This window comes from Dendrobium catenatum, unplaced genomic scaffold (genome assembly GCF_001605985.2).
Source record: "Dendrobium catenatum unplaced genomic scaffold, ASM160598v2 fragScaff_scaffold_459, whole genome shotgun sequence".
Classification (NCBI taxonomy): domain Eukaryota; kingdom Viridiplantae; phylum Streptophyta; class Magnoliopsida; order Asparagales; family Orchidaceae; genus Dendrobium; species Dendrobium catenatum.
In genome coordinates this window covers 590,458-604,329 of record NW_021318921.1, presented here as the reverse complement: position 1 = coordinate 604,329, position 13,872 = coordinate 590,458, and the positions used below count along the sequence as shown (strand labels likewise).

The following is a 13,872-nucleotide window of genomic DNA, read 5'->3' as shown; positions in this document are numbered from 1 at the left end:
AAAAAAATTTATAAGTTTAGCTAAGCATTAGGACCCATTCATGCCTCCCTCTCATCCCTAACTAAAATTAGAAGATTGAACTAATCTTCTTTAAATACTCAAAAGTTCAAAGAACTTCCACATGATTTGTAACAAAACAATATCATTCTCATAAGTTTGTCTGTCTTATTTAGTTAAACTAAACTCTTCATTGAACACAAAATTCAATGATAACTCCCTTGATTTGTAGTTACCAAAACTATAACTCTCTCCCCACTTCTATGGCTCCCAAAAAGCTTTACAGACTTCCATTATAGCTATCAAAACTTTGAGTTATCCACCCGAACACCCCACAGTACAGCTATACGATGTTGTAGAGTGTACAAGAATCACTAAATTTCCATATTCCTCATTTCTGTTAAGTCATTTCAAATCTAATAAAAACATTTAACATCATGAAAACAAAGGAAGATAATAATTCCCCAAATTCATTCACATCAAAGATTTTATACAGAGCAACTAATGAAATCCAAAACAATTCAAAGTATTACCAACATTAAACGAAGTTACTACCTCAAGAGCATATTCAAAATTTAAATAAACATTGACATAAAACTTAGAATACTTTGCTTATCGAATCTTTCTCCACTTTTTCTTTCCTTTTCCTATAAAAAATAGCCAGTAAAAGTAACTGGTGAGTATGAGGCTCAGCAAAATTATTATCTAAATAACGCTTAATATAACAAGAGAAAATAATTCAAACCCCTTTTAATCATCATCATTAAATATTATTGCAAATCATAATTTCTTAAGATAGCATGATTCATTTCTTTTCGCAATACAAAGAACATCAAATTAAATAAGTGAAAGGATTGGCTAGACTTTCATCACCATATTCAATGGAGCCCAGGTAAACCTGGCATTATCGCCATTGAATTACATTATTACATTGAGGTCCCTTTTGCCTCATTAGGGGTCCCTTTTGCCCCACCTGCTATGCAGGTATCTTTTTCTTTGGGGTCACTTTTGCCCCTCCTACAATACAGGTTTAATATTTTGGTCCCTTTTGCCCACCTGATATTGCAGATATTATATGATAAAATAGCCAATCTTTACTTTTAACTTGATATTCCAACATCAAATCTTCATACATCATAACTAATTTCAAAGGTTATAACCTTTCAAGCAGACTTATGCTCATACATTTAGAGAATTAAGAATTTGATAACACTAAGTTAAAAGAAAGCTTCTTTGAATATTCCCATGTATTCTACTGATGACTAACAAAAAGCTCATAATGCATTTCATTTATAATTAACATTTAAAGACATAAGAAATATGCATTCACATTTCAAGGCATAAGAACTATACATTTAAGATCATTCCAATTATAACAATTACATAATTTACCTTCTTGACGAGATGCCTCTTCCAACCTTTCACTCCTTAATCTTCTTCGATTATAAGTCACTTCAAAGCTTTCTCTTTGCATAATTTCAAACGAATCTGGTTTTCCCTTATCTTAATGTTCGCATTTCCTCAATAATTTCCTTTGATCGAATCACAATCCTATAATTCGAATGACAATTAAATTCTATTTATACACAAAATAAAGTTTCTATAATTTACCCATTCACAAACCTTATTCTCTTCGTAATCTTTGAAATCTTTCCTTCCTACTCCATTGCCAAAATATCAATCATTAGTGCCGTAATGCTCTACAATATTTATCCAGAAAAACTTATTTACAACCATTCTAATACTTAACAAAATCTTCAAGCTTAAAATTGCAAGTCTATGGAACTTTACCGGAACAGCAGTATCTCGAATTTCACTGCACCGAGACCGGATAAAAAAAACAATTTGCGAACTGTGCTACAGTGCCGCCCTCCTCCTGTGCGGAACAAAACTACAGGATTTTCCTGTTTTTTTGCCGTATAAGTGAATTCCTTTCACTGGCTGGATGTTCCACTACCTCTACAGAACTTCCAAATACTACCAAAATCAAGAGCTGCACTTTGTTTAAGCCTTCTTCCAAATGCTACCAAAGACTTCTGCGAATATGCTACCATCCCGTTGCATGCTTGCTTGCGTGAATGCCAAAACAGGGAACTTCTGGATAGCGTGACTCTTATTAGCGTGAAATGAGGCTTGCCAAAATGTGATAAGGAGGGCCCACTCTCATAACTGCTAGATTCCAAAGATGACATCCATTCAAAATAACTACTACTTATTATTATCCAAATCTAATTTTAAATAATTACAACTAATTATACTAGCATTTATTAAATTTTCTTTGAACGGTACATTATCAAAAATATAAAAATTTTGTTTCATACCTGATAATTATTTTGGGTTTTACACACCCTCACCTATTTGACCTCTAATCAAGTAGGTAAATCTTCCACTTAGACCCTACACTCTAAAGTAGCCCTTCACTTAACAAAACAAGTGATCTCCTCCTCTTATAGCATTTAAACTATAACTTTTAAATGTCCTTTAGGAGTCTCTATCGGTTGAAGTTCATCTTATCCTATTAGGAGAATTTCACAAAATCGTAAGTGAATTTCACCTTACCCTTAGGCATGTCTACTTTACTCTATTAGGTAAACATTTCTCTTATCCAAATATTAAAAGGACCTCAAAATTCTTAAAAATCACCTAAGTTTCTTTAATACAATGATCAATCATTCCATCCCAAAAGGTGAAATGCTTGCATTATTGTATTTTAAGATTTCATAAGCAGTAGGCTTACCTCAAAGCAAGCAATGACTGCTTTATAGGTTCTTTATTGCCCACCTAAATATGAAATAAATAGAAATCAAATAAAATCTTTAAGTCGCAAACAACTAAAAGTGAAACCGCCCCTGGATTAAGATTAAACATCTTCATTCCTCAATAAAACAAACATTTTTTGTAGTGACATATCACGCAGCTGGCACACACTTAGGTGCACAACCCCTAGGCATGCTAAGATTATAATTTTTCTTTTTTCTACGCATGTGGTTGATGTCCTTGTGTGATTGTCTATTGAATTGGCTGCGTTGTAGGCATTTTCCCTTAAGTGATTAGGATAGAGATATGCATGCTCTTTTTTATAGGTGGACATGTCCAAGAGGGGGTGCAATAAATCACGATTATATTAACAATATTTGTTGCATGCACTGCTTAAAATCTCCCAAGAAGGCATGGTTAATAGAGTAGAAGCAAGGCTTGGCATTTTAAGTGCTGCACAATTATGTGATAATTGTTTTATATATATAACATGCTTTTGATCTTCTTTCTATTTTGCAGGCTTGAGCATTTTTTATAATTTAAAATGTATTTGTTAGACTTAGGATGTATAAACCTATGGAATATAATTACAAGAGAGGTGGATTAGCAGGATGAGCCTACTATATATGAAGCCTAAGGCCCATCTATAAGCCAAAGCTTGAAGACCCCACAGACTGAGTCTGTAATAATTATTATTAAGTTGTATAATGACAGACAACTTAGCTGCTAACAATGGCTGTAATAATTTGAACATTCTTTACATTCTCATTCTCTAGTTGATTATACATATATACAAGCATGTTTTGATTGTTTACTGAGTGCGAATCAGAAATGCATGCGTTTTTCTAAGTTTTTTCTCTTGTTTTGTTTGGGGTGACCTGGACTTGTGTTATACAGTAGGCTTTTAGGATAAAACTAATTTTTCTACCACTTAACATGAAATCAATATAAAATCAACCATAGAAATCACAATTTTTCAAATAAAAGAAAATTTTATATGGCTCCTTCTAAGGAGCCAAGTTTTCAAAAAATTTAAATTATCATGCATGACCAAGTGTGACTGATATATAAAGTCTTCACTTAAGAACCAGATAACGAAAATCTGCATTTTTTGTGAGCAGCATTATACATACCCACATTGTCAGGCATCTTAACCTAAAAGTCAAGTTGTAAATCATATCTTATAAATAAAATAAACTTTCATACTCTTCATATGTATTGAGACGGGACTAAATAGATTTAAAAGCGGTTAAGAGGGTTTAGCCGGTAATCCTTCATAGGCATGATTGTAAATCCAGATGTAGGTCTAACTATGTCTCAGGTGAGGTATAATTTGTCAGTCATTTGCACTTAAGTTCGAGACACTACTTATCAGTAGTCATCACCTTAGTTCTAGAATCTGAAGCCATTGTTGACTTCTAGTCATTTCATAAGCCCTCACCTTTCGGACATTTTCTCTAACATGTGTTGTTAAGAATATAAGCCTCAATATTCTAAATTAAAATTGTCAACTTAAATAAAATCTGATGTTAAAATGTAAAACCAACATAGGATGGTTTGAGTACCTCTGAGTTGCCTCAGAATCAAATACTCCTACATTTCAATATTCATTCATTTGGCTCCCATTCTTAAAAATCTGATTTTAAGTTGATATTTCCTCCTTTGAAATTCCCAAAGAATAAATCATTGAACAAGAATTTCACAAATGTTAAAATGAAAAGATTGGTCAATATTTTGATGACTCTAAAAAAAGAAATCAATAATTTAATCAAAAGTGTTCTAAAAAAATTGCTTGAGATGTAATTAACCTGAGGAGATTGTCATTATGGGGCATCTGTACCATAAAATAAAATAAACCATATTCAATTAAATATTAAATAAGAAAAAAATCTCTATTAAAATTTAAATTGTGAATTTTATTATTGAGTCCACAACGAAATAAAATTATTGTCTTTCGGAATAATATATTATTTTCTATGTCATACTCGATCACAAAATATCTCAATCCGTTGAGGATAACAATACTTTTTCAACACTTTCGCTATTTTAAATTGATATGAAATGAAATTAGCGGCTCTAGTAGATTAATTAGAAGATAAAAAGATGTAATTCTTCTGATTTAGATTCTGGACCGTTACACAACGCATTCGCTCATACCTTCAGGTTTAATCCAACAACATAGATTACCTACAGCTTGATCACAAAAGCCATCATGTTTCATATATCCTATGCATATTGACATATTAACGCCTTCCCTCCATCTTTACATGTGTACTTGCCTCTCACCATCTGTAATGCCATATTCCTCCTCCCTCTCTTTTCTACTCAATTTACAAAAACAATATAATCGAGCTTAACTGATGCGATCACAAGCTTATTCAAGCACTAGTTAGCAGAGCTTGCATGGTATGGGTGTCAATATTTGACCCGACCCAAGATATGACCCAAACCTGACTCAAAACTGACCAAAAAAATTTGGGGTTCGGGTAAACACGTTGTCATATGTGTCAGTGTTGGCGAAGATGAGGAGTAAACACCACAATGACAAAACAAGCAACAAAATAAAGCAGCGAAAAAGTAAAAAACACCGGGATTTAATGTAGAAAAATCCAAAATAGGGAAAAAAACCACAGAGCCACACCACAACAAGAAATTCACTATGAAAATTGAGAGAAATAAGTAAAAATAGCTCTTCTCTCTCACTCTCCTTGCATCTCTTCTCACATGCAACATTTTCAATGTCTACATACTCAATATATAAGATAAAGCCAAGTGATATAACCCCAAGGGATGTAACCCTTCAGAAAACGAGAAAGAAAATCGTCCAATCCGTCTCACAGCGATGCAATGCTTGAACCTCTATTTTGATCCTCTACAGTGTCGTATATATGCGGTTGTGGTGCTCTGCTCTTTGTAGTTCAATGCCGAAGCGTTGTATGTTGAAAATAATTTTCGGGTGCAAAACACCCAAACCCAAGTTGGGGGTAAAGCCCTGCACCCCCTAGCAAACACGACAACTTTTAGGTCCGAGACAACATAACAATTAGATTAATCAACACAATCAGATTCCACACATAACGGTCAGGTTTGGGTTAGAGATTATGACCCGGTTTTAAAATCGAGTCGAGTTTGGGTTGACTTGGAAACCCAAAGATGACCCGATTTGACCAGGATCCCACCCTCGCGACTTCCCACAGCCGACCAGCGACCACCCGCTCGCCCGGTGCCTCCTGCACTCGCGTCCGCACCCGTATGGTCGAACCCACACCTTCTCCCGCACCTGTACCCTAGCCCGCATTCGAACTCGCTTGCCGCAGCACCCGCATGGTCGCACTGCCCCCTTTGTACTCGTGACTCACATCCCCTTCGCACTCATGTCAGCAGCCGATCTCGTTGTGATATTCAAGTTAGCGGGTTAGGTCGTGTAATCCCGGTAACCCAATGAGTCAGGTCCATGCCAGAATTTTCGAGTCGAGTTCGAGTTAGTTGAATAGGACCCAAGTGAATTCCAGGTTTGGCCCGAACCCGAACCGAATATCCAATTTGAAACCCCTATTGCATGGTACCATGCAGCTCAAGATCTAATGGATCTCTAGCACTAGAGCTGTAAATGAATCGAGCCGAGATTTGGCATGTTCAAGTTCGAGCTCGTTTGTCCAAAACGTGTTCAAGCTCGGTTCAAAGCTAGTCGAGCTTCTTCAATGGTTGTTTGAGTTCGAGCTCGTTTAAAAATATATTGTTCGTATTTGATTCGTGAACAAGTTCGAACTCGTTTAATTGTAAGCTTGTCGAACTTTTGAACAAACGACCCGTTGTAACAAGCCGAACCAACCCACAACCCGCAGCCGGCCCCGCCTTCCGAGCCCAACCCACCTCGCGTCTTACCCTTTTGCCAACATAGCTCATTATATAATGCAAAACCTTCTCTAATTCCACAGTGTGGGACTAAACAACTGTGTTTTTTTTTTCGTGGCCATGGAGAAGAGAGAAAGAGAGGCAATCGACAGGGGAAATAAAAATGCAAAAGTGATGAAGAGAAGAGAGAAGAGAGAGAGAGAGAGAGAGGTGGCGGGCATAATATATTATATATTAATTATATAGTTAAATGTAAATGGAGTACTTATATATAAATTAGCTAAAATATTTTATATATATTAAGAGAGGGGAGGGCGGAGTAAATTATTATGCATAAATTATAAAATATATATAATGTTAGTTAAAATTTAATTTAAATAAATTACATAATGTTAGACTTAATAGTTTAATAATATATAATATATATTTTTAATGTAAATAAGTATAACGGCATTTTATCGAGTTTAAGGACATATCACGAGCCTTAAACAACTTGTCGTAACTGAAAGAGTCGAACGACTGGTTTTCAAGATTGTTTATTTTATCGAGTATTGTTCAAACTGTGTATCAAGCTTGTCATTTACCGCACAACAACATAAACGCTAACCTTATGACCGAAGCCGAGTAGCCGTCGATGCTCGGTTCATTTGAGCCCTATCTTAACAGTCCCATCACTAATCTAACAATAAAAAAATAACCTAATATTGTAGAGACATTACATCTTGAGAAAATAAAATCAAATGGAGTGCAATATAACTGCCTTTTCTAAGAAGAATGAAATTGAAAAATTACTTAGGAACAGCCCCTCTAACCCACCATATTCGTTGGTGTAATTGATTGGAATAAGGTGAAGTTTGTCGTAAACGGGGCGATTTAAAATTGTTCTTATTATGGTGGGAATGTTGAAGTGATAGTGGCGGAGGGCAGGTGGATTATACTGTAGTGGCACTGGTGGTGATGTAATGGAAAGCAGTTAGGATCACAGTACAAAAAGTGGTCTAAGTGCGGCTCACATGTAATATGACGGTGACGGTCGTGAAATGTGAGACAAAACTGGCTTGCTACTCAAACTGTCAGCCATAACTGGCGAATAAAGCACGAGGTGCTAAAAAATGTTCATCGAAGAGAAATGCTGAACATTTAATGAAAACGTTTTGAAAGAATAAACTAATCTGGGGTAAATTAACCTTGATTCTATGCCTCGTTCCAACAACCAGCATGCCAGACCAATTGTATTTCTCCTTTGTGCTCATCATACTCGATAATTGTTACCTGATTATATGTAAACATTAGGTTCGACTTCTGCATAAGGAAAACCGATGGATTAGAAACAGTATAGGAGAACACCTCAATTCTCTCAGCTAGTTTGAGATGCCAAAACTTAGGAATAATAATATAGAGACATTCTTATAAATCACTGAGTTTGCAAAAAGAGAATAATTCTTTAAATTGCAATAAGACAATTTTTTCTTTTTGTTTAAAAATAAAAACAACTAACCCGAACTATGTTAAATGAGAACAAAGATTCATCTGATTATTAGGTCATGCAAGGCTTTCACAACGTGGCGGCATAAGCTGTTTGCCGTTAGATATATATATATATATATATATAAGCGGGCATAGTTTAAAAGAAGATTGAATCAAAAAGTTTCAAATCTAAAGCCCTCCTCCCCAAAAAGTCAAACGCCTAACAGCTGAATCAGTTTTTTGGTAAACACCAAATAAACAGATGATCTCTTCCTCGCAATGTTCCTAATCATAATGGAAAAGTACAAATAGAAAGTTTAGAGGCTTTTTACAATGTGACTTACCAAAAAATAAAATAAATAGTTGCCCTGGCTATACCATAATAGTTTAAAAGAGTGTGAAATTTATAGATAGTAAATACATGGAAGGGAAACAAAAAATCATTACTAACAAGCATCTGAAGTGCTCCATCCTTATTAATGGTAGGCTCTGGTATGCATCTAAGAATAGCCTCAAAAAGTGGCCCAAGATCATCTGCTAAATTGTCCGGAGAGAGTCCAGCCTTACCTTTTATGCCACTTGCATAAATCACTTGAAAGTCACACTGTATAAATCATTGTATACTTTTAGAATTCAGACAATAAAAGGTCAAATTACGTTTGTTGATATCATTTTCAGGCAAGAAAATATGAATGGAGAGGTAATAAAATCATTCACAAGATGACCTGTTCATCCGTTGCATTTAATTCAATAAAGAGCTCAAATGTTGAGTTGATAACAAAGTCCGGACGTGCTGAAGGCCTATCAATTTTATTTACCACAACCACAACTGAATGTCCATATTCCAAAGCTTTCTTCAAAACAAACCGTGTTTGCGGCATTGGCCCCTCTACAGAGTCTACCTATACAGTATACATTTCATAAATTAGCTTACAAGAACATTAGTTCAAAAAATCAGTTGAAGAGAATTAATTGGAATAGAGCACCAAAAGAACTTCAACTAACCAAAGAGCACTGGCATTAAATCACAAGAGATCATTTTAACTATCCATACGGACAGAAAATAACATAGCTGCTATATATATATATAGGTATTGCAACTTCCAGTAGCTAATATTTTGCAATAAAGATCAGCAAACAAACAAGCTCTGCTGATTCAATTGTTAGAAAAAACAAGTTACAGCCCAAGAATCACTTCGAACACCACTATGCCATAATCCAACCATTCAATCTGCACTAAATAATCATCAACACCATTATCAGCCTTATCAAAACTATTTTGGGGTGGTTTCGTGAATCTTTCATATTCATTCCTGTTATCGGATAAAATAAAAAGAAAACAAACCCCAACTCATGTAGCAGGTGTTTTAACTAGACAATGACAGGAAAAATCAAGGAGCAAGTAAAAATAACATAGTTGTACAGAAAAATTCAATAAAGCGGATTATATCAAGAAACCAACTTCAGCAAGCATAAAGGGCCATTCGTTTTACATAAGTAAGAATTTTCATTTAGTCAGTACCACAAGAAGAACTCCTTCAACCATATTGAGAACACGCTCAACTTCTCCACCAAAATCAGAATGGCCTGGAGTATCGATGATATTTATCTTAGTGCCCTTGTAAGTTATTGAGGTGTTTTTGCTGAGAATTGTGATTCCTCTTTCCCTCTCAAGATCATTCGAATCCATTATTCTCTCCTGCACAAACTGGTTGTCACGGAAGACCTGAGAAAAACATTAATTGAGATATATTGTGATTACTTGACGGTTGAGGTGGGTATTGGAAATTGCTACTAGATAAATCCTCTTTGTATCTTATGCAATGAAAATGACAAATAGATACAATATTAGTCAAGTTTCTAAGAATGAAAAGATGCTACCAATTGAATGATCATCGGGATCAAGGACAATACTTTTTCCATGCATAAAATCAAGTTAAATTAAACACCAAAAACTAGTTAAAGTCTAACAAAATTACAAAAGCTCACAAGCACCAGAACAAGCAAAAGATAAAAGACCAAAACAAAGAACCTAGAGAATAATCTCAAGTAGCAAAAGCAAAAATCCACCAAAAAAGTCTTCATCGACATTAAAAGAAGTAATATGCTGTAGCACAGAAATAGAGCAGCATAACCTAACTGGAGGCATCACAGCATAAATTTTCTGTCTGCATCATCCTTATGGCATGAAAGAAAAGCAAATTCGGAATATTCGCAAAATAACTTCAGTTTGGAAACCATAAATGTATAAGCCACTCCTTCGTTTTCAGCCACTACTAAATGTCAAAAAAATCTGAGTAATAATATTTACAATAAAGTATTATCGTAATACAAATAAAATTTGTAATTATTGCATATGTAAATATGCCAATATAAGGTAATTAAAAGTTTGTTTGTTCATACATGATGTTTGTGCTGACCCAGTCATGTTGATCAAACCCTAGGTCAACAGAAAGAGACATGAGCATGCAAATTGACTTGTATTGCATAAGATTCTGTGACACTAGGGTTTAAGTTCTTGAAAGCTTCATGATTCAACACTATATAACTACTCAACAGATTTTTAGCGTACCTTCGCTTGCTTCAGCATTGCATCAACTAAAGTTGTCTTTCCATGATCTACATGAGCAACAATAGCTATATTCCTCACATCCCTTCGCGTTGTTAACTTCTTTCCTACTGCACTAATAGATTAAAGTTATCATAAAGAAAACGAGAAGATTGTTCATTTCTAGTTTTTTTTTTTTTAGTTAATGGTTTCTTTGGTAGAAGATCCAGTTTTGTGCTACAACTTTCTGCGTTTATGTTGGTTCACAAATGTAGAAAAGCAATTTCATGTATTAAGAAAACCAGTAAACAACTCAACTCATGCTATTACTTATAAAGGAAATTTCATGCATTGCGAAAACCAGCAAACAATTCTAACTCAAACTATTACCTAAAATGGTAACCGACGCATACATATTATGTAACTCAATTCTGTATTTTGCAACTGAAAATGGATAACTGAAACATTTAACAACCAACCCAAATAATACACAACACTTTCAATTTAGACTATAAATTAATAAGAAACTTCAGACCTCTCCATTTCTTCATTGCTTGTTGATATTGTTTATTATATTATTATAATATATAAATTATCATATGTGCTAATTATTTATAATAAGAATCTACAATATTTATTATTGTAATATTTCTTTATCATGAAGGACATTTTCCTTTATTATGTTTTCTTTATTTTATCTTCTCTTGTCTATGTATAGGCTCAAAAATATGAAATATTGCAGGTTATAGTACAGGCCTTGATTCTTACATAGTTGGGGATGTTTGGAGGCTATGTATGGAGAAAATTCCTCTAGGATTTCTCAAGTCATGGTTTAGAGGCTTACTCCATACCATTTCGACTTAGTTACTCATGTGAATTTGGAGATCTACCTCATTCCTAAAGGCATGCACATACCCTCTCGACGGCTAGAGTTTCATTGTCCTTACTGCTATATGCTAGGAAAAAGATTTTATGTGACATAGTCTCGCGCATGAGATTAATTTCGTAGTTATTTTTATCTATCATGTGGACGTGCTTCTATTTTGGGAAGGTTGACAATTATAGCTTTTATTTGTTCGTAGTGAATTAGATCATCTCTCCTCTCTCCCGTGAACATAAGCTTGATTGAAATTGAACAGTATAGATTTTCATGTCCTCTTTGTAGTTGTTTCCTCTCTCCTTTGTGATGATTTGTGATTTATCATTATCAATCTTGGAGACGCTTCCATATTGTGTCTTTCAGGCCTTGTTACAACAATCACCAAGGTGAAACTTTCCTAAAAAGCCATACAACAAGCTGAACAAGAAGTCTGAATTTCAAATATTCCTATCTTGAATTTAACAAATATTAGCCTTCATAACAAAATCTTTTTTTGGCCCACCATCATTCTATTCTATGCAACTTATTCAACGAACTCCAGCCCCAAGGCAACTTTTCAAGGCATGGCTAAAGAAAAAAAATCATTGGACCTCATAAAAGAACTTACATCTGCTACAACGCTTTTATTTCATTTAAAACATGAAACAGAAGAAATCAACAACAGTACTCGTAAATCTCGGAAAAGCTAAAAGGAAACTCAGAAGAAAATCACCAGTAACAGGTTCTGTAGTGGGAGAGGTAGAGCAACTAACAGCTATTCGACTCACAGACCCCGCGTCAAATCTCAAGCTCCGGCGGGCTTTCAAAGCTCGAGATGGACGAAAGCCACTACCGAATATATCTTTAGAGGGAAACAGAGATGATGATGATGATGATGATCCTCTTTGGTTGGTGCGAAGCGGCGCCAAAGCCATGTTGAACCTATGGAGGCCAGTAGCCATATCCATTGCTCTCACAATTAGAAGATGTAGAACTGTAAGGCGGAGAGCGAATGGGTTTGAAGGGTATCACCGGCGAGGATAGTGTTGTAGGTATTTATAGGATGGATTTCCTGCAGGAGAAGCCGCTCTGGTCGCAGCCACCCATAAGGGCCATAACAATTAATATTAATTAATTAATTAAAATGCAGCTTTTTCGAAGTGAAAAAAAAATGTTAGATTATATTAAGTATTAACATAAATTAAATATAATAAATTTAAAAATTATTGAATTTATTTTAAGCTTAATATTACAGATAAAAAATTATATTATGTTAATATTAAAATAAATTAATAAATTTAAATTTTATTATAATATTATTTATTGTATTTCATACATGATTTGAATTGTAGAGAGAACATAATGTGATTGATACAAGATAAATATGGCATTTACATAAAAGTAAGGAATGTTGGTTGTTAACATTATAAAACAATAATACCTTGTCCAGCAGGATAGGCCGACGAATATTAGATTGTAATTGATTGATTGATTACGTCAATAGGTAAACAGTAACGACTCTTTATTAATTTATTGATTGTAATGATAGATTGAAGTATGAAAACACTACATTAAAGTTGTATGTCATGCATTGCTATTCATAATCACATTCATGATTGCATATAAATTGATTAATAGATATAATTGATATAGAAATAGTAGAATTATCATTGAGTCTGATACAGAATGACATAGCTTATGACATTTTAACAATTATACTTATAAACATTAATAGATATTTTGATGTAGCATATTGATAGACAAATACACATGGCATACAATGTGATGGAAATATATGTTAGAATTATTAGCATAAATTTAACTGATATATTTGTTATGATTATTTTATTGTACAACACCTTATCTTCATTTAAAAACCTATATCAATTTTTTTATAGGTCAACATATTCATATGCATAGTGAGATGCTTTTGATCTACTGATCATATTAATCCTTATATTGATTATATATATTGTTTAATATCTATACTAATGATTATTGATTTTTATAATAATTGAGTTGAGCATGGATATTGATTTATTTGCATTACATTGAAGTGTTGGTAGGTTATAGTAGCCTATTAAGTTTTGTGATCTCATTATTATGATTTGATTTATTTGTAGGTTCGGGAAGTGGTCAGTAGAGTGAGATTGATTAGAGTCAGACTTGCTGGCTTAGTTTATTATTTTTGAATTATGTTTAATTCTTTTGTAACCAAAAGGGTTATAATAAATGGATGTTATAGATTTAACTTCTAGCTATTATATATTTAATTTTGATTTATTCTCAAAATATTTTTCTATACATCATTGAAATTATATACAATCTGAAATATATTTACAACAGTACTTGACAACAGAGAGAATAATAAAATAAAATTAAGACTGAA

General features: G+C 33.9%; 1 protein-coding gene across 1 annotated transcript in view; it reads right to left on the bottom strand.

Moving 5' to 3' along the window:
• LOC110112620 (putative elongation factor TypA-like SVR3, chloroplastic) overlaps positions 1 to 12,529 on the bottom strand; it is a gene marked incomplete in the record, with an annotated part of 32,608 nt that extends 20,079 nt beyond the window's left edge. The window contains 6 exon segments of the mRNA XM_028694341.1: positions 7,850 to 7,881; positions 8,528 to 8,680; positions 8,802 to 8,978; positions 9,599 to 9,802; positions 10,649 to 10,755; positions 12,217 to 12,529. Coding sequence (XP_028550174.1) covers positions 7,850 to 7,881; positions 8,528 to 8,680; positions 8,802 to 8,978; positions 9,599 to 9,802; positions 10,649 to 10,755; positions 12,217 to 12,451 — 908 coding nt within the window.
• Positions 12,530 to 13,872: the final 1,343 nt, after the last annotated feature.